A 22,264-nucleotide genomic window follows, 5' to 3' on the forward strand; every position below is an offset into this window, starting at 1 on the left:
CATTTTGCACCCCTCGCAAACTGGTTTCCGTCAGAGTTGTAGTACAGAAACTGCATTGCTAATGGCGACAGAAGATCTAAAGCTATTCTTAGATCAGAGAGGGCCGGCTGCACCTATTCTGTTGGATTTAAGTACAGCCTATGATACTCTGTCACACCCTGTTCTCCTTCACAGACTGAAAAAGATTGGTATCATAGGCACTGCTTTAAAATGGCTAGGCTCCTTAACTAATAGATTTCAAGATAGGGAAGACCATTTTGCACTACATGCATCAGTTAAAGTGTGCTGTGCCACAGGGATCCTCCCTTAGCCCCACACTTGTTAACGTATATGTCCATCACTGTCCGACATTATATGTTCTTTTGGTTTCACTATGCTCTCTTAAGCTGACGCCCAGATAATTCTCTCTCTCTCCCTCTCCTAATGGTGAGCCGATTTACCACAAACTTAACTGCTGCTTATAGTGAGTCACCAAGTGAATGGTAAAGAGTTACCTCAAGTTAAATAGGGAGAAAACGGAAGTCCTGGTGGTTGAAAATAACCCATCTGTATGGGACCAGCTTACCTGGCCTCTGTCCTTAGGTGATCGTCCTTCCCCTAAATCGGAGGTGAAAAGTCTGGGTGTTATTTTGGACATCCGGCTCTCCATGGCTCTGCAAGCGAAAAAAGTAGCAGCCACCTGCTTCGGTCTCCTAAAAGCTTCGAGGCAAACCATCAAATGGCTCCCTATGGAGCTTAGAGGAGTTGTGGTACAGGGACTTATATTATCACACTTTCAATACAATAACTCTGTTTTTAGGTAGCCCGATTTCAATAACCACCAGGCTGCAAATCATCCAGAACATGGCAGCCCCATCCAGAACGTGGCAGCCCGACTGCTATTGGGCGTACCTAGATTTGCGTCTGCTTACTTTATTTATTTAAGGGGGATGATCTCCGGCAACGATGGCTAGCGCTGGAAAGCCTGTTATGAGATAACTAATAATAAATGCTGCTAATAATAATAGACAAAAACTGAAAAGCATGATTTACAAAACTATTTGAGTAAATTGCACTGATTTGACAACTTTGTGCAAAAATCGTAACTCCAGTTCCCTTCATCAGATTTCTGTCATTTTGATGTCTATTTAACAATAGACAATGTATACTATTTTTGTAAATTGGAGTGGGGATTTATTATGTTGTGTTTCTTACGAATTGACAATGTTGATACTGATAAATGCTTTACACTTGTTTTCCTTTGACTTACGCCTGACTGCTCTGTGTCTCAGCTACCCAGGACTGAGCTAAGGTTTTGTTTAAAGAAATCTAACTGGACCTAATACGGAATAGTGACATTATTACTTTGTGAGGTCTCATAACCACCTCACCTAATAATCCACTTTCACACAATCTGCCATAGCATTCCTAGCTCTGCCTTCTTCTAAACTCACTGGAGTCCTTTCCAGAAGATTATGCTTGTCTACAACACTTCCATCTTATACTTGCGCTACGAACACCCTGCCACCCAGTGTGAGCAAATTTCTTTATTTTGAAAGGAGAGGGAAAGGCTTGGGATCACAGTGAAGTCAACTGGTACATGGGTTGTTATGCTCATGGCTTATGTAATGATAATGATGAGCTTTTGAGGTGAGTAGACGGGGCTGTTGGTGTGTTCGGTTGATGAAAGAAATGTATCATAAAAAAGATAGTATATTCCGGCCATAGTAATGTGTTTTGAGGGCTATTGGCAAATCATTCAAGGCTTAATTTTTGTTAGTTGTGCATGTGATCGAGGGTAAACAATGCAATTTGGCTGCTAAGGTGCTTGGGCATACCATGGGGCTATGAAAAAGATTGGTATAGTGACACAAGCACAGCTGGTGTCACCTCTCAAAAACAATGACTGTTTATCTGAATATGTTTTTCCAGGAGTAAAACTAAGGCTAGTTCTGATGCACAACATGCCATAAATAATTTAAGATATTTAAACTAACTGCAAGTAAGTTTGAAAACGTTTGCACGCTTCTACCTCAAGAGTAGCCTTTGATGTAGAATAAGACCACCCAATCCGATTTCCATTTTTAGGTTTCGCCTGGGGCACGGAGCTTTAGCTCCGCCCCCAGAGAAATCTTTAGTTTTCAGTATGGGTGCCTTGAATACGCCCCTCTGTTCCATTGGCTAGCTCCATAAATGGAGGCTAGCCATTGGAACAGAGATCTGTCCGTCAAGGCCGGACCAGATTCGGGGGCGTTCCCGAGATTTTTTCCCTCTCCACCCACTTCTGTTCGTCATCACGGTGGTGGGTGGGTGTTATTTTTTTTTTTTCGAGAGGGCCTGTTTTGTTCCTTTTCAAAGTGTCTGTTGTTGGAGTTGGCTGCAAGATTCGAGTTCCCACGAGGCGATCAGGTAAGGAGCATTTTGTTTATAAATGTGCGTGCGCCGTGATCCTCCCCCCCCTCCCGCTGTCCGTGCGCCGTTCCCGCCTGCCCCCCCCTCCCGCTGTCCTGTGCCCGTTCCCGCCCCCCTCCCTCCCTGTGCTCGTGGTGCTTGTTTTTTATTTAGGCATGAATGGCAGGGACATGTGCTGAAGGGGCCTTTTTCTTCCGGGATAGGTCTCTATCCCCTCCCTGGACCGGGCCCTGCATGGTCCCATTGTTTTTGCTCTGTATTGTTTTGTCAACAGAAAATCTTTCAAAACGCGAGTTTGTGCCAAAGCTGGAGGGCGCGGCGCCATTTACAGTAAACCGACCGCGCTTGTGGATAGTAAATACACCGGCGTTTACCGTACAGTCTCTACCGCCCACCCCACCTTGAAAACAGTCCCCCACCCTCGGCGCGCTTTGAGCGGTGTTTGGCAACCAGCCGGGAAGTGTAAATTGTTTCTACAGCGCGGCGACGGGCTCCGGCTTGGGATAACAGGCCTCGGTGATGCCAGCCGCAGACAAAGGCCTGCTGGTGGGCAGTGCTGGGGAAGAATAGCCATTGTCCGGAGGGGCCCTTCCTCCGCGCACACCCCGGCTCCTACTTCCTGTGTCCGCCGGGCCATTGTTTCTAGCACGGCTAATTATAGCCTCGCTCGTCTACGGTGGCCCTTCAGTGACATCTCTAGCCGGGTGGATGTGGAGAGGTCAACGGAGCTGATGCCTGTTCTAGTCATATGGTCTACATGGTGGGGATAGCTCCCGGCGGCAGCGTAACCACGTTCCTTACCAATCGTGCAGCGGGTGCAGTGCACCCGGGAACGAGTAATCTCCAGATTTCCCAATGTTGCCGGTCGTTTCTTCACTGCCTCTTCTGTTGGCGGATCCGCTCTGTTCTCTTGAGATGACTCAGCTGTTACTACCCTCTGTGCTGAGCTGCATAGGCCCGGCGATGCCTGCTGTATGAAAACAACGCTATGCACCTTCATGCGTGCTTTAATGCACTCCGCCTTGTTTGAGCTCGGTGATGCGTTCAAACAGTATAATTAGTGTGCTTTGTTCACTTAACCTGCTACTCTGAGTTTACTGCTTAAATATTTTCTTTTGCCCCACCCTTGGCTTTCTGGACTCCTGACAAAGTTTGCTAAACTTGTTTTGTTTTGCTTCTAATGCTGGCGTCCACGCCTCCACCATGTTCTGCTTGGAGTGTGTGTGTGTGTGTGTGACAGGGTGGGGTTAGTTCCAGACCCAGCCAATTCGAGGGGGCGGAGGTTAGGTGACAAGTGTGTACCAATGACCTATTTCTGTGAGCACGAGGGGCAGTGAGAGGCACAGGGAGCTGTGCGCGCGCACACCTAACATAAGTAAATGACCTTCCTACACAGAAATCGATGCACCCTCTACTCCCATGAGCTGCACCTTCTTTTTTCGTACTGAAAGCCAAAAAATTGTCCGTTTAGGCAGCTGCAGAGCAGAGCACTACTACAGGAGCGCTGGGGCAGCCCCTCCCCCCCCTGAATTGTGTCAGAGGAGTGGGTGGAGGGTTTCTCACTCTCTCTAGGTACACTGGGGTATCTCATTCATAAATGCGATAACAATATTACGGGTAGTCCAGCAAAGTAGTCAATGTTGTTTAGTGAATAGGGCTTATATAAGTCTGAAGAGAGAATGAATAAGACACATCCTAGCCTAGTGTCTTGATAAAAAAAAATTGTGTATCAAGAGGGAGAGAGAGGACCAGATAGCTAGTCCGTATCCCCAATTTATATAGAGTTTAATCAAAAAGAGACTAGCTGAAGTTAAGGGGGGGGTGGAAGATTAACAAGATTCAGTATTGAAATCTAAGTGACTCACTCTTGTTTTGTCAAGGGGTGGTGACACCTGGTAGGTGTGCTCATGAAGCCCTCACCCACCAACCTAGTTGGTGGCATGCTTCATCATCGGGCCCACCCAGTGACACCTAGCGTGTCCCGGGTGTGCTTCGACGCCTGATTACAGCGGAGCAGGTATATCGCTGAGTGTGCGGTGAAGGGTGCTTTGAATGTGAATTTAAAACGGCTTGGCGGTGGTCCCAGTACCCGAAGGTGGATTAAACTTTAATACCTGGGCCACCGTCAGCGGTTAAAAATAAGGCAGAGGGACGTTAGAGGCGAGTTACAACCTCCCACGTCCTTTGATGGGTCAACATGTTTCAGCCAGTGCCTTATGAATATGCTGGCTTTCTTCAGGACAGATAAAAAGTGTGTGCAATTAAAACTAGTGGGTGTGTGATTAAGACTATGTGTCTACACGCCCTAAAGTGTTTATCTATGTGTGAGAGGGGGATTCCCTTCTCAAAAACACCTGTTCATGTAACATGTAAGGACAAGGACAAAACATACAAGGGGAAGAGAGAGTCACTAGAAAGTATTGCATACATACTCATGACAGCCGACTTTATAGCGTAGGGGGTGCAGGCTATAGGCGGCTAGGGTGTAATGATACTGGTGGTACCATTATTGTGAGAATCGCACTTGAATTTCGTTGGTGCGGTGGCTAAAAAACGATATTCACAACAATAGGTGAAAGAGGTGGTAAAGAATAAAATGGAGCGCAGGAATACTTTCTTACGCTAGTTTTAAGGAGTTTTGGCTTCAAGGTTTTGAAGTGGCAAGGGGTTGGCCCTGTGAAGAAGAAAAAGGTTTTGCCACTGGGGTTAGGAGACCTGTAGGGGAGAAAAGTAGCGCTTACCCGTAGTAGTGGTGGTAGTTCGTCATACTCACAGCATTTCTGGCCAGAGCCTGCTTTGGCCCTGTAGTGCCTCCTTCGCAGAACCGGTAAGTAATGGCCAGTGCTGCTTGGTTTTATACTGCAGGCGATTGGGTAATTGACCGCACCTGTGTGGTTGGAAAATGGTAGAAAGACTCGAACTGCCGAGTCATGATCTTGCCCAGGTGCGTGGGGAGTGGTCGCGGGTATGCACGCATGCTCGCGGGGTTGTGGCTGTGCGCACATGCGCGGTGAGTCGCGTTCTCAGTGCGCATGTGCGAGCGAGAGTGTCGTTTTCGCACATGCGCGATGCAGAGTTGTGGGCGCGACGCACTGGCGTGCCTGTGCAGGCTTTGGTTAGCAGTGCTCAGGGGCTTATGGACCATGCGTGGTCACAGTCGGGGTGACAGTCCCCTGATACTCAATTTCTGAACGGGATATGTGCACGAGATGGACAGTTCGCTATTAAAGGGCATTCCTGATATAGGGGTGCCAGTGTAATGACAGAGGGGTCGTAAGCATGGGAGGGGATCCACGGTCCCTATTCTCAGAACTAAAAGGCTCTATCTCCAAGGAGATATTTTACAAGGGGGGGAATTCCAGTATACAGAGGGCAATTATGGCCTTTAGGTTTATGAGGATGTTAAGGAGTTCCACGGGATGGCATCGTTCAGGCCATCAGTGGCAGTTGAGAGGCGGTATATCCATCGTTGTTCTTTGCTAAGGAGTTTCTTATCATTGTCAATGGGGCTTTCTGGGATTTGTTCAATGACTGTCCAGTTAAGGTCATTGGGTGTATGGCAGTGGGTGATGAAATGGTTAGTTAGTCTACTGATGTTTTTCTTGCATCGTATGGTACTGCGATGCTCAGTGATTCTAGTTTTGACTTTGCGTGTTGTCATCCCCACATACCGGAGGCCACATGTGCATGTGAGGAGGTATATCACATTGCGTGAGTTACAATTAGTGTGGTTCCTTTGGGTCCAGGTCTTGTTGGGTTCAAGGTTCAGGGTTTTAGTGTGGGTAGTGAGGTGACGCACACTGCAGTCGTTGCACGGATAATGTCCAGTGATCTTGGGCAGGCCCCATGCATTGAGGGCTGTGTTTTCTGGTGGCTTTGGTGGTAGTCTCGGTCGGGTGCCTGCAGTATAAAACCAAGCAGCACTGGCCATTACTTACCGGTTCTGCGAAGGAGGCACTACAGGTCCAAAGCAGGCTCTGGCCAGAAATGCTGTGAGTATGACGAACTACCACCACTACTACGGGTAAGCGATACTTTTCTCCCCTACAGGTCTCCTAACCCCAGTGGCAAAACCTTTTTCTTCTTCACAGGGCCAACCCCTTGCCACTTCAAAACCTTGAAGCCAAAACTCCTTAAAACTAGCGTAAGAAAGTATTCCTGCGCTCCATTTTATTCTTTACCACCTCTTTCACCTATTGTTGTGAATATCGTTTTTTTAGCCACCCCACCAACGAAATTCAAGTGCGATTCTCACAATAATGGTACCACCAGTATCATTACACCCTAGCCGCCTATAGCCTGCACCCCCTACGCTATAAAGTCGGCTGTCATGAGTATGTATGTAATACTTTCTAGTGACTCTCTTTTCCCCTTGTATGTTTTGTCCTTGTCCTTACATGTTACATGTACAGGTGTTTTTGAGAAGGGAATCCCCCTCTCACACATAGATAAACACTTTAGGGCGTGTAGACACATAGTCTTAATCACACACCCACTAGTTTTAATTGCACACACTTTTTATCTGTCCTGAAGAAAGCCAGCATATTCATAAGGCACTGGCTGAAACATGTTGACCCATCAAAGGACGTGAGAGGTCGTAACTCGCCTTTAACGTCCCTCTGCCTTATTTTTAACCGCTGACGGTGGCCCAGGTATTAAAGTTTAATCCACCTTCGGGTACTGGGACCACCGCCAAGCCGTTTTAAATTCACATTCAAAGCACCCTTCACCGCACACTCAGCGATATACCTGCTCCGCTGTAATCAGGCGTCGAAGCACACCCGGGACACGCTAGGTGTCACTGGGTGGGCCCGATGATGAAGCATGCCTCCAACTAGGTTGGTGGGTGAGGGCTTCATGAGCACACCTACCAGGTGTCACCACCCCTTGACAAAACAAGAGTGAGTCACTTAGATTTCAATACTGAATCTTGTTAATCTTCCCCCCCCCCTTAACTTCAGCTAGTCTCTTTTTGATTAAACACTTGATAAAAAAAAAGTCATAGCAAATTGAGACGCAGTATTTTTCATGACTGTGTTTCTGAAAATAGACATGCCCTCTGCCACTTTGTTTTTAAATTATTTATACCGATACATTTCACTGAAGTATACAGATAGCATTGATGTTTGGTTTACCACAGATGAGTAATGTTGTACATTTAGAGTGTGTCGCTGCTATACAGTCATAATTTGAGGAACATCTATTTGGTCCATGTTGGGTGCATGTTGGGAATTCTGTCTTACTGTGGCCAGTTGTATGATAGAGCATGTTGTTGCCCGATCCCATAAACAATGCTCTTGCAATAAGTGGTGTCAGGGCAGTGTACAAGATCTGTAGACCTGTTCTATACCATCTTTTTAGCTCTTTTGTGCTATTACAGACAGGAAACAGTCAAATGCAAATCAGTCTTGACCCTGCACCAAATGGGATGGTCCATCCTAGCTGGTAAGCAGTGTACCTCTGGAATGGGATCAGTTAACAACCTTAGTTTCTTGGTTAGAGCAAGCTTAGTTTCTTGGTTTGGTTAGAGCAAGCTTAAGGGATCGGACACTGGCCCCTTACCATTAAAATAAAGATTTTTTTTTAAATTTGAAAGCTGTGGGTCTTGCTCATTTGCACATTATATAGGAGACCTACAAATGGTATATGTTAGCCATTAGTTGTAATGTATTATTTAAGGCACATATGAAGGTCGCGATCTAACATTGCACACGTAGCCTGCCAGACCTAGACAAGGATGCTCATGTCTGAATCACTGCACCCGTTAGGAGAGAAGCAGGTCTTGTCTGATTTTTTTTTTCTACCAGTGGATGAGTTAAAAATACATTGATGTCTTGGGTGCATGGATCCCTTTGGCTAAAGTAGTTAACTTGTGTTACTAGGCAGACATGCGCTTTATACTGTGGCATCATGTGCACAACAGAAACAACGTAAGGAAATTTTGGAGACTGGTATAGAATGGGATTGAAAAAGCGCAGGGGAAACTGACAGGTTTGATAGGAGAGTATGCTTGGGTAGAATACCTGGAGGCAGTCTACAATAAAGATGCCATCATTTGTTAGCCTGATAACATTTCTTGCTAATAAAGAGATCAAAGAGGGGTTCTCAATACCAATATTTAAGAAAACAACTGAGATGATAAAACTTACAAGAGCAGGCGGCACAGATAACTTATCAGCAGTAATAATAAAAACAGCTATTCCTTGGTGGAACAACTTGCTCCACCTGCTTTTTCAAACAAATTCTCCTGAAAAAAGCTTCATAGATTGCTGGAAGGGGCAGTCCCTCGAGTCTGGGGTACACCTCCTCCACCTCTGGCCAAGTTCGACCCCCCGCACGCAGCTCTCCCTTCATTGTTTACCTCCTCTCTTTCATCACTTCTCCCTTACCCTCCCTCTATTTCATGCTAGAGGCTTCATGCGAGCCTCAGCTGGTGAAACTCTGCTTCTGTGCCACCCCTGACCTCTGTGTGGGGCTCTTTGCGTGTGTTTGGGGCTCTTTGCGTGTGTGTGGGGCTCTTTGCGTGTGTGAGTGTGGGGGGGGCTCTTGCGTGTGTGTGTGGGGGGCTCTTGCGTGTGTGTGTCTGGGGGGCTCTTGTGTGGTGTGTGTGGGGGGCTCTTGTGTGGTGTGTGTGGGGGGCTCTTGTGTGGTGTGTGTGGGGGGCTCTTGTGTGGTGTGTGTGGGGGGCTCTTGCGTGTGTGTGTGGGGGGCTCTTGTGTGGTGTGTGTGGGGGGCTCTTGTGTGGTGTGTGTGGGGGGCTCTTGTGTGTGTGTGGGGGGGGCTCTTGTGTGGGTGTGTGTGTGCAAATGCAATAAGTCTTGTTAAGTGAGCCATCCACTGTGGATGTTCTGGTACACTAGTTGGCAATAGCAGCTTCGTTTTACTAGCCGAGGCCTGCAACAGCTGAGCTAACTCTTTACATCTGCTATTATCCAGTGCACACCAACAGCCATCATCATCGCCCCAGCCCTCAATTCAGAAATCCACATGCAAGTTAAGCAAATCCAGTCCACTTGAAGTGCCATCCAGATGGCAGCTACTATCACCTCCAGTCTGAATGATCACCATCTACAGTCATTGCAATGCAAATAGTGCTACCTATCACTGTTATGCATTGTTATAGCACCCATTGGCAGAACTGGGCAGATTTATTTAACTCGCTGCTAACATGGCTTGGTTCATCTTCTCTACTGGTGATTTGATGCCGCCCACAAACGGAATATGGTTTTCTAGCACTTGAAATTAAATTAAAGGCATTCATTGAAATAAAGCTTCTGCTGAGCTAATAGGATCCCTGAGGCTCACAGCAGAGTTGGTCCAGTTCACTCCCAGTAGCAGCTTAATTTGTGCTCTGCTGTTTTATGGAAAACACTGGAAGCTGTGTCTTTTCAAATGGTTGTACTACTGGTAACTATTTTCTGCACAATTGCATTGGAAAGCTGGCCATACAGCTTTGTCAAAGGTAGCTAGGTAGGCAGTTGTGCACTAGAAGCTGGATGTGCAGCTGTGCTTGTGTGGGTAAAGTAATTTTGGGCCAGGCAAAATCCGTCCTTAGAGACTTTGTGCATCATGTCTCCAGGGGCTTGGTCTGCCTTAGTGATCTTGTAGGTTTGGTGAGTGCCGTTGCCTTTTGTGCCGGAGTGCCATGGTACAGATGTAAGGTGTTGCATCTAGTTATGAGTTATTTTATAATTTGAAACCTTGCATGTCATTGTGATCTAATGAACTTGGTGGTCATTTCATGTTCCCCCAGGATGTTGTTACTGTAATCTTGAAAATCTTGCTTATGCTTGTGCCCATTGGGAATTTATTATTTTAACCGTGCATCTGGGCCTAGTTTGGTGTTGCATTACTGACTTTAGCCTTTATTTGCAACACTCCCAATTACAAAACTCTCCATTTATTCTCAGGAAAATGCCTACAATATCTTTGAGATCCCGATCTTCATCTGTATGGGAGCTGTTGGTAAGTGTGCCCTTTATGTTCAATCTCTCACACAGAAACAAATTGCATTTCATAGGTGTGTTTTGGTAATTGAATGAAAAAAAACCTTTAACATCAGATTGCCATTCCCACTAAAGCTAACTTCGTATTTAACCTATGTCTAGTCAGTTTGTTTATATTGCTCTCCTTTGGTAGCGATTGTGTGTGTTTTTGTGTGTGTGTGTACCCTCTCCCCCTGGCTGTGTGGCGACTGGTGGTAGTGTTGCAGTGGTTCTGATTTGGGGTTTAAGACCAGTTTTACTAGTCTCTTTGAAGAGCTACTCACGTGTTAAAAGGTATAAAAACTATTATAAAATTACATATAACATTATTGGTGGTAGGCAACCCCCTCCCCTGCAATCTAGAAAGCTCCTCATTATCAATCTTCAACATTTCTTCATAGTCAAAAGTAAGGACCAGACTGAGAAACTGGTTAACCCAGCCCTGACAAGATGATCATTTTAGATGTGAGTGATTCAGCATAAGGGAGATACCCAGGTCTGGGGGAACCAGAGCAGCATGGTTAGAGTTCATAAATTCCACAAAATGAACAGCTAGCCTTGGCTGACTTTCCTCTCAAGCCGGCTTCTACAGCGCCTTAGCATGTCCTGACATTTAAAATGCACCATACCAGCAGGAGCTAAAGCATCCTTAATGGAAGCATATTGCCCTAGATACAAAGAATGTGTATTAATGACTCCTCTCCCTTAGAACAGAGGTGTCACCCGAGCCTCTGGGACCATACCAGTGTGATTTCAAAAGTAGTTTAAATTGCAGGCCCATTAATTCACGTTTTATACTCCGGCCAAGAGGCAAGGAGAGACTGGATGGAAGGAATCCTGACTCGTACAGCGCGGAGGCCATCCCTCCATATGCCAATTTCTTCACTGATCATGCGTCCTGTTCTGATGATATTAGCTTTGCTTGTTTAATCTGCAGGTTGGCCATCAAGGGCGCCAGCAGACCACTTGATCACATGTCATTTACCCCCAGTGCCTCTAGGGTGTGATTTCGATACTTGTGCCAGTTTGTTGTCGGATTACTCATCACTTCCCAAATGGTACTCTTCAATGTATGATTCTTGGCCTGCTTCACTTTGAGGCTGTAAGGCATAAACTGAGTATCCAATGCTGTGAAGCTAGTCCAAACTCTTGCCGAACTTGAGCGTGTGATGTGCAGTTTGAAAGGGTAAAAACTCTTCCATAACAAGAGATCTGCCCCTTTTCCAGCCAATTTGTCTCTAAATGGCATAGCCCCATAAGCAATAGTGGGGAGAAATTTGCTTCCCATTACCTTCAAGAGAGCGGTTAGATCTGGGTTCGTCAGTGATTTGTTACAACTTGTGGAACACCAATTCCAGGGACTTTCCTTCCCTCTTTTGGGCCTTAATGTGTGGTGCTGCTCAGCCTCTAGGGCCCAGCCATACCCCCAGATACTTGTAAGAGTCAACCACTTCATTGGCCTTCCCCCTCAATGAATCAAGGCCCACGTTTTTTTCAATTTTCAAGAGATTGCCATTACCTTCGTTTTTTGTTACATTGATTTCCATGTTCTTGGACCTGCAGTAGCTGGCCAGTGCATCGAAGAGCCTCTGGAGGCCAATTGGTGGTTGGTCAGAAAGGACTGTATCATTGGCATACTGGAGTGGTTGTACATTGAGGCAAGCCATTTTTTGAGGAAAAGCCCTTGCCAAGTCAGCCAGGTACAGATTGAATAATAATGGCACCAGTATGCAACATTGCTTCAGGCCTTTATTTGTCCAGATTTTATCCGAGCTGGTTCATCTTGTGTTGACTCTTATCTTCACCCATGTGTCAGTCTATAGAGCAGTAATGGCTTTCAAAAGGTTGAGCATTTGTTAATCCAGATCCAGCATTTCCTCCGGTCTTTTGATTTTATTACCTCATGTAATGCAATCCATCTTTAAACTCTTCATACCTCATTAGGGCGAAGAGAACATTCCTAGATTCCGATCGTCTCACAGCCACCCAGCTTCATAGCCCTTTTTTCTCCCCCCATCACTGCTAAACCTTCTCAAGATATCATTTAGCCTAATTTTTAGGCCACTAATTAATTCCTGTTGTTTGCTGCCATTTTGGCATGGACAGAAACCTCACCAATGCCGGACCTTCCCAAGATTTTCCGCTAGGTAATCAGCCAGGAGGCCCCAGATATTTGGATCTATAGCTTCACAGTTTGCTCACTGAATCTTGTCCAGGAATTGGTCCGCGATGACCTCTTGCTCATCATTATTGATCATACACCACTTTATTTTGTTAATGGGCTCCAGCTCTTCTTGTTTCCCTACAAGTCTCGTTTTAATGCAAATAGGACATGGGATCTTTGCTTCACATATGAGGGTTGCATGATCACTGGCTAGAGTTGGGATGACTGCAAACTTACTTATTAATTGAAAATGCTTTTTGCATGTGTAATATTTTGAGGAGGCTGAGAACTAGGATCGATAATTAAGGATGTTTGGGAGCCAAGCCCAATCGATGAGTTTTAATAGCTGTGTAACGTAATGCCGGCCGCCCCCTTTATTTGCTGTTATTATGAGTTCTCCTTCTACAATTGGTGGAAGGCGGGTTCCCTTTTTAATACCCCTTAAAACAGAGGTGATGGGGTTACTTGACATGTTGCTGTTAGATTTATTGCCATTCTTTATCCCTTTTTCCAGCACTTTACTGGTGATAACATTCTCCTCTATGAGGACAGTGGGATATTTTGGCACTGTAGAGATTATGACTTTTATTCCCCATTTTGCCATCTGCATGCTCTTCCTCCTCTGTGCATTTACTGTTGCGGGTTAGTGAAAGTAATTTCACTACGTTCATTTAACTCTCCGGTTAGAGGGGTGAGGAAAGCCACTCCATCGATCACAGTTTAGGTAATTTCCCCCACTCCTGGAGTGCTAGCACAAAGTTTCCCAATGTTTCCTCTATTAAGAATGCCCCACTTTATTTTTGAGACCTACTCAGGAGCTAATATGATCTTCAGATCAGAGGCGCATTCAGGGATTTGGTCTTCTCCTTGCCCTCTGTCTTTCCTGTCTGCGGGGCTGTGGCACAACCTGCTGTCTCCCTCGCTGCAACTCAATCTCAGGCTACTTGATCTTTTAGAGGCCTGGGAGGGTACCTTTGGGAGACCGACTTGCAGTGTAGGTACCACATGACTGCTCATGTTACCTGTTGGGGTACTTTTGTATTCAATTACTCTCTCTAGCTCCGCATTATTCCAAGAAATAAACACCAGCATCTTCTTACAGTGTCATGCTTAGCATCAAATATCTGGCTTCTGGTCTGAGTTGCAGCAGCAACTTTTCAATGTGCTTTTTTTGCTGGGGAGTATCTTCACAGCCCCCAGGTCTATAAGATTAAAGAAATATCCTGAAGGACACAGATATCTAACTGAATGGGTGACATTCAGGGCTTGGGTTCACCCAAGGTTCACCTTTTAAAAGCACCAGACCAGATGTTGGGCTGAAGCTTCAGCATCCACCCTAAGGCAGGGCTACCAGCGCCAGCAACAATCATTTCAAGAAACACAACCCTCCAAGACCTTTACATGAATTGGCTACGGAGGCAATGTTCTAGACAAGGGATGAGTCTGTTCTAACCTGGGCACCTCAAACTCAAAGCAGGGACTCTTCTTCCAATACCCCTTCTCCCCACCCTGATCATACAGCTCTTCTCAGTGATCGACTAAAGTTTTTCGTTCCAGTGGGCACAGAAGTTCCTCTGAGAAGTGGGTGTTCTCGATAGGCAGCAGGGATACTGCCTAGAATTCCACATCATGCCACCAAATATTCTGCTTCACTATCACAACCCGACCATCTTCAGCTGTTTAAGGAGGAGGTGCAGGTGCTGTTAGCCAAAGGAGCTATCTAGACAGTGCCCCTTTACGACCATGATACCTCTTTATTCCCAAGAAGGCATGCCCCTGTAGCTGGGCGTAGACCTGTGACCCCCTAAACCAATACATCGAGTCAGAGCGCTTCCACCTGATTGCTGTGCTAGAAGTTACCTAGCTACTCTGGCCAGGGAAGTACTGGAAGTGCTGGTCTTAAGATGTCTACATCCATATCTTGATTCACCCGTATCATCACAGTAACTCTGGTTGTGGTAGGTGGACACCATTACCAGTTCAAAGGTCTGCCCTTTGGGGTCACAAAGGCTCTATAGGTGTTAGCAAAATGTTTAAAGATGATGGCTGTGCATCATGGCATGAATGCCATTCACATCTTTATATATCTAGGCTACTGATTGATCAAAAAATCATCAAAAGCAACAGCAGACAATAATGTCTACCACACACTGAAACAGCTGTGTCCTTACTCCATGAGTTAGGGTTTACCTTCAATGCCCAAAAGTAACATCTGCAGCTGCTGTAACCCCAACTCATGTACATCAATAGGACTATGTGCTTTCGTAAGACAAAACCTCTTTTTGTAGCCGTTGCTAAGCCATTATGGGACACCCCATCTCCATGTACGGCATTGCGAGATTGATTGTTAAATGCATCCAAAACTGTAGTGTAGTTCCTAATTTCCCACTAGGCCCTGCGCATTGGAATTACATAAACAGTAGTATCGACGTGGAACTGCGGATATTCCAGGCCTCCACTGACTATGCTAAACTTAATTGGGTTGTGTTACCAACTAGCTCAGAGGTCACTGGAAACTTTCTTCTCTGCATAGGAAGTGATCAGCTTCCTTGGCACAGACAAGAAGGGATTCAGTTTTCCAACAACCGTGCAACATGACAACTTTGCTCCTCAGATCAAGAGTCAATCTCTAGGGTCGTGTGAAACAATAGACATGTATTTCACTCAGTCAGTCTAGTGCAGTTTACTTTCACGAGATGTAGAGAATAGAGAGACGGGCGTTTGTCAATAAAGGGTTAACATTTATTGAACAGTCTTTCTTCTCGTACAAGAGAAATGTATTGCCACAATTGCAATAATTGTTATTATAAAAAGTACGTACAGTAAGATAAGTATTGCGAAATAGAACTGTAAAAGCATTGATATGGTTTCTTAGCCATACAATGGTTTAAAAGTAATAAAACATATATACAGTCATATATACATTAGGCTAACATACTCAACTGGTGCTTCTAACTAAGCCTACCCCAGTGTGCCTGACCTAAGCCTAACACGTGGAAGGGGAGCAAGTAAGTAGCTTTAAGTTAAGTTGGTTTTGCCAAGGTTTGTTTCAAGAATTCTCGTCTAAGGGTTTAGTCAACACCATACCTCTGAATAGAATGATGGAGGATTGGTATCTCCTTCAGGGGTCACTCTCGATATCCCAGTCACCCGCAAGGGTAGACCGGAAACGCTGGAGCTGGATTTCTCTGCACGAGAAAGGCAGCGGCTTTTCTTCAGCGCGTCGAGGAAGGAGGGGGGACAGCGTCCGCGGGCAGCTGGAATCTGCTGGATGTCTTCGCAGAGGACGGCTGTTCAGCTCCTAAGCGTACTGCACCATAGTTCGCGCTTTGGCAGCGATAATGGTATCAGCAGCTTCACCACAGGGACAGCAGGCTGCAGCGACAGAGTGCTAGCTTCACCAACACAGGGTCTTGCAGGCAGCTAGTATCAGCAACAGTAGCTCGCATTGCTTAAGGCAACGTTGGTAATATTTATACCTGACAGGTGCCGGGTTTGACGCAAGTTTGCTGGACATAAGACGTCAATTAAAGATGTCACTAGGAAGTGATAGTTATCAGTTGCTCATTAGAGTTCCATTACTAATCAAAACACAGCAAGCGGGGATTTCCAGGTTTGCGAGTTTTTATCTTGTTGAAGAACTCGGAGTGTTATCTAGGAATATCAGATAGTGACTACTGCTCTGTCATTGCACTAATTGGTCGCAAAGGAAGTGGCAGAGAGAACTATGCTGGAATGTGGCTCTGTTCGTGTGAGGCCAGAGATGACTTTTTAGAAAATCGCACTTGAACGGTTATGCCAATATAGGGAATAAATGGATTTATAGCCGAATAGGGGCATAAGGTCACAGTATCGATCAGGAACCTAGATAAACACGCAACACCCACTCCACGGGTTAATGTCCATCAAAATTACTAAAACTAAAGCAATTAGATGCATGTGTAACATTGCCCACCCCAAAATACATAAATGCATTCGAAATAGGCGTATTTGTCATACGTGAAATTTAGGTACTGTACGTTTTTTGAAGCATAGAAATCATTCAAAAAATTATTGCATATGAAATCAATGAACGATTATGCAAAAAGAATTACACATGAAGTATCTCTGACAGAAGAAAAGCGAGATAAATCATCACATAAAAATGCATTGTAATAACATGTGTGCTAGAGGCTGGTGTAATGTTGTTATGTCTCTAGATGTGTTTAGAAATAGAAGTGTGAAGCTTCTGTTCTCTAAGAATAGTTTTTACGTTAAGCAAAGAATTGTTCGTGCCAAAAAAGGTCAATATTAGAAAAATTGTCCAATTCAAAGAAAATAGATTTCCAAAGCTCTTGGCAGTTTTTGTTGATCAAAACTGAAGGCCGAATTCAGAGTTCATGGGAACGCTGTGTGTCGGAAAGCTTCTCCAAAAGTTATTGTTTCTGTACGGGTGAGAACATCGTATCAGACAGGCTCTCAAAGAATTGGTCTACAAATTCAGGTGATAGTTCAACCAAATTAGATAGCGCTGTAACTTGGCAGGTGTGAGAATGATTGCTGTCATCATAGTCGGGACCAGCAATGCTCACAGAACGTTGTACCTGGATGATGTTGCTTTTGTCACTCGCTCCACTGTTACCACTTGGCTGTAGTACAGGAGTCTCCACGAATGCCGTCATCAGGATTGGTAGCCGCTGGGGACAACACAATGCGTGAGCCGTTATTGGACTGAGCAAAGTATCGACGTCCATTGGTACTGCTGATGGAAGTGAAAGACAGATGTCCAACACGCATTCATCGCCGCAAAGCATACACCGTAGCACAGGTAAAATGCAATTTTGCCATATCGGTCTGAATGAAAGGAACCAGGTCATGTTTAGATCTCTCAGCCTGGCCAATCCAAGGACGTTAGTTATCCTGTCCCGGTAGCGCATTGCTAGGATTGTCTCTTCCATTCCCATGGGCGCTATGTCTGAGCCGAGGCTTGCCATAACGTAGCAGGAGGGTCAAAAATAGAATCCCTGCGACGAGTCCCAAAAATAATGGTATGCCGCCAAAAATGGAGTGCACAAAATTAGGAAAGATTCCCAAAATTGCCTGGAAGGGTGTTAGCAGTCCCGTAAAGACTGTCTTAAATATGCCTGGGATGCTTGTTGCACTAGACATGTGAAGGAGTTGGCTGAACATTTCTACGAAATGCACGGGGCAATTTGTTGATAAAAGGTCATGAACTTCAGTAGCTGTCCTTGCAACTAGAAGATCATACGTCTCTTTAGATGACGTTATAGGCACTGTTGTCTGTAAAAGTACAGATTTCATTTTGCTTAATGTATCAATTCGTATAGAATAGAGATTCAGACGAGGCCAGATGGGAGTCACTATGTCTGCAGGCCCACTCGGAAACGATGCTTGCATACAGCATTTGACCATGGATGTTACTTCTACTAGATAACTTTTCCCTGGCACGAGGCCACAACATCTGTGATCCGTTCTAAGAATGTAACTCCCGTTCGCGAGTTGCATAAAGAAGGGCTCTATCTGAGTTGCAGGTGTGACTAGCTGGTGGCATGAAAGGTTGTTAGAATTTCCATCACATGCTCCGTGTAAATTAATACCCTGACACAAAAGTATACCGCTTAGTGAATGTTTACAGTTGTCACCACTAAGAAATACATTTTTGTCGCTGTCACTATAGCAAGAATGAGTGTATGGTAATTTCCATTCAGATTTTACATATCCTTTACCTAATTGTTCATACTGGCCAGCAGGTATGTACTCAAGGCACTTTTTAAATCGGAAAGTTGTTATCGGAATTGTGATAATTCCGTGTATTATCCATTCAATGACAGGACTCTCTGACATTGTCAATGGTAATCTCTCGAGTTTTTCGATGCTCAGGATTGTATAGTCTGCTCCTTTCTGTGCCAAACTGATCTGTTTATCAGTAAGGTTAAAACTGGAAAATAATGACGTTGTGTTGATTAAACGCCAAGATTTTGCAGCGTCCAGCCTAATTCTATAATAGAGCGTAATTGAGACTGGCCATGTTGTAACATTAGCAAATCTCTGTCTATCACATCAAAGGCAGAGGATACAATATTGTCCAACGAATATATTCTGGAAGACAGAGTCATTAACCCATTGTCTACTACAGAAAGTGATTTCTCCAAATTAATACGAACAATTTCTCGTATTTTTTCAGCAGTTTCAATTTGCTTTACTTTCCAAGCCTCGTTGTAAGCAGCATAGATACTGGTCGCTATGAAACGCTTTTGACGCTGTTTGCGTAGTCCAAGAATGAAGTCGCGCAAATCAGCACCATCTTTTAGCAAAGACAAGTGTTGCTTAATTTCAGCCAGTGTGGACGAAGTTAGCCATTCAAGGCAGAGTTTCCCTACACTGTATGTTGTTATAATCCCTGGATGTTGTCTCTGGGAGTATCTAGGGTCTAATCTGGTCATTTTTAACCCCTGTGTTTTATTCAGGAATCTATTTTGACAGCTATTTGTGTCTGTAGGCCAGATTAACCACTTTTTCCAATCAGGATGTGTTCTGTTGAAATGTAAAATTTGTGACACGTCTAACTCAATATCTGTGGTTGTATTCTCAGGTATTGGCTTTGGAATAGACGGTGTTTTAAGGTCTTTGATCTTAGCTAGGCCGAGACAGGATGTTTGGTGTATTGTGTCATTTAAAAATAACATTTGTTCTGGTATCATGCAGGTTCTAAATAGTGCTTCTATGCCTTGCACCTGCCAATCTTTTGTACCCCAAATTGTTTTCGTTTCAATATTATTGTTCCAATAATCAAAACCAAATGTCATCATTTTGTCATAAAATGCTTCTGAATATATCAATTTAGAATTTGTCAGCATTGTTTTTCATTCCTGTTTTATCTAACAGTTTGTAATAAAACGTTTCTGCATTACTTGTGTTAAACCCTGAGAAGTATTTGAATTTCTCAAAAAATGCTTTAGAACTGCTTTTAGGTGGTGTAGAACAATGTTCCCATTGATTATACATAAAAACATTTCTAGGCTGTGCAGATTTATGCAAGTAATGATCCCCATAGTGGGTGTAACAGAATAACTGCTCATAACTAGATGAACCTTGTAAATAATCATGATCTGTGAATCTAGCTGACATTACTAAATCAGACATCATGTCATTAATACTGTTAAAGTCCCAATCATCAGAGAATGTACTAGGTGTTACAAAGTCACTTAAGGAAACCTTCAGTTGATGAGGATACTTCAGGATTTCGACCGGACCATATATCTCATAGTCTGTTTTCTCCCATACTACCCCACCAGGTATTGGAATTGCTGTGACATTTACTGTTGACAGTTCTCTTTTCTTCACGTGGGATGATCTGTGTGGTTTTAGGACTAGGTTGATGTTCTGACTTGCTGTGTCCATTGTAATATATTTTCCTTCAATGAATTTTCCCAAACACAGTACCATGATGAGCCAAAGCAGGAGGAAAAATACACCTAGACCGAACCAGAACTCTAGCCAAGGGGAAATAAGGTAGATTTCCTTCAGTTGATGAAAGAGTTCCGTTGCTTTTTCTTTAAAAGACTTTTTTGTTTCTGGCATTACTTCGAGGTCGTTTTGATCTTCAGAGAAGTTGTCGAAGTTGATGAAATAACCAGAGGCAGTTCTGTCAATTGATGGGATTGTTCTTTCAATCTGTCTCTCGGTAGCACTTTCTGATGCCACATTAGTGTAGACTGGTGTTGTTTCTTGACGAACTGTTTCAATCTGTGTTTCAAGAGGCACGAGTTCCATGGCATTATTGCATAGTCCTTCATTGTGCACTGCAGGCTGATCGAATGTGATTAGTCTTTCAATTTGAACCTCTTGGATTGTTGCAAGTTTGGGTATTCTGTTGTTTCTTGGGAGTCCACTGGGCCTACTGTTGATTATAGGCCACATGCTTGTGGTTTTACCAGATCGATAGACACGACTCTGTTCTCCTTTTTACCAGCAAGGGGCGGTAGCACAACTGATCTTGTTCCGGTGACTGCCAAGACAGGTACTGCTTTTCTGTAAGAAGGCCCAAATTCCTTCTTAACCGCGATCTTTTCTCTGACTAGATCCCCAATCTTTGGAATCCAGACAGGCCTTGCTGGGGCTGTTGCGGGTGGTGCCTCGTCAGTGGTACTTGGCTGTTGCTTTAACTTTATGTTGCTTAATGATTTTCTTGTTTCATTCAGTTCCTGTAAAACAGCCAAACGATCTTTGATGTCAAAGTCTGTTGTTTTTTCTTGTACCACTGACATCTGACTATCGAGGTCCTGAACTCGCATTCTAATTCCGAACAATAGTTCGTATGGGCTGAAACCTTTTAGAGAATTTCTTGGCATGTTGTTAAGACTAGTCTGGACACTTATTAAATGTTTGACCCACCCAGCGCCTGAACCTAATACCTTCGCTGTTATAGATTGCTTTATGTCACGGTTTTTTCTTTCTACCACACTGTTCCCTTCGGGGTGCGACGGACAAGAATACCGCAACCCAATTCCCATGCTGGCCATGGCCTCCTTATAGGCTCGAGAGCTGAAAGCAGGACCCTGGTCAGAATGGAACGTGGTAATTGCGTATATGCCGATATGGACTCGCAAATCTTTTATAACCGTTCTAGCGTCAGCCGAGCGCTGGAGGCCTCATCCATATGAACCTCGTACAGGAATCCACTGCTACCATGATATATCTATAGTTGCCGTCCCTTTGTAGGGGACCACAGTGGTCCAGGTAAACGCATGCAAATGGTTTATCCGAGATGAGAAGGGGTGTCTGCGCTGGTCGTTTTACTGTTGATACTTTTATCCTTTGGCATATGTCGCATTCCAATACATACTTTTTAGTTTGTATTCTCAAGCGAGGCCACCAATATCTCTGTTTTAATAGTGATATTGTTGCGGAAACGCCAGCGTGTGCAGAAGCAAGTCCTTCGTGTGCCGCTTTGATTAGTCCTAATCTGTGTTCCCTGTCTGGAATTACTCTATCCCCCACTCCAGGGATTCGATCAAAAGGAACATTATTTGTATCCGTTAAGTACAAGTACTTTTCAGGAATACCTTTTGGGAGTGTTTTCTTATCATTTTTTACTGACGTACTGACAGCTTGTAGAATATCGCTGTCTATTTTTGTTTGTGACCTAGTTATCGCAGCTACGGAAGCCGTTTGCACAGCTGCCTTCGCGGCTTCATCAGCCAATGAATTCCCTGCAACGTGAACGCCATCACGTTGATGACTCAGTGTATGTATCACGTGAGTCTTTTGTAGTTCTTTCTGTAAAAGAACTACCTGTTCCCAAAGCATTTTATGCTTTATTGTGCCACCTTTTGCATCTTTGAAACCATTTTCCACCCAATTCTGCAAGTATTCATTATAAGATTGTACGCAATAAAAAGAATCGCACACTATTAGTGTGGGGAATTCGCGATCGGTATTTTCTAGCGCCATCTTAAATGCTACTAATTCAGCTCGTTGAGCCGAGCAATCTCCTAGAGATTGTGTTTTAGTGACCAGTGGTCTGAATTTTCCTTTGTGCCAGCGACCTTTTACAATCGCGCACGCAGCACTGTAAGCTTGCTTACCCCCAACTGCGGGTTGTGCTGATCCGTCAGTATATATAATACTTCCGTATTCTTCGAGAGGCAGGATTTCAATTGGCAGAGGACATTCATATTCATATTGTGAAAATTCCTGTGTTTTTAAATTAGGATCAAATTCG

The 22,264-nt window shown here is 44.5% G+C and overlaps 1 protein-coding gene across 2 annotated transcripts in view; it reads left to right on the forward strand.

The window, feature by feature from the left end:
* CLCN7 (Cl-/H+ antiporter 7) overlaps window positions 1–22,264 on the forward strand; it is a 353,427-nt gene that overhangs the window by 213,361 nt on the left and 117,802 nt on the right. For both annotated transcript variants that reach the window (XM_086941381.1, XM_086941382.1), the window contains one exon: window positions 10,302–10,356. In XM_086941381.1, the coding sequence (XP_086797507.1) occupies window positions 10,302–10,356 (55 nt within the window). The remainder of the gene's footprint in view (window positions 1–10,301; window positions 10,357–22,264) is intronic.

The sequence above is a fragment of the Lissotriton vulgaris genome, chromosome 10 (genome assembly GCF_964263255.1).
Source record: "Lissotriton vulgaris chromosome 10, aLisVul1.2, whole genome shotgun sequence".
NCBI lineage: Eukaryota > Metazoa > Chordata > Amphibia > Caudata > Salamandridae > Lissotriton > Lissotriton vulgaris.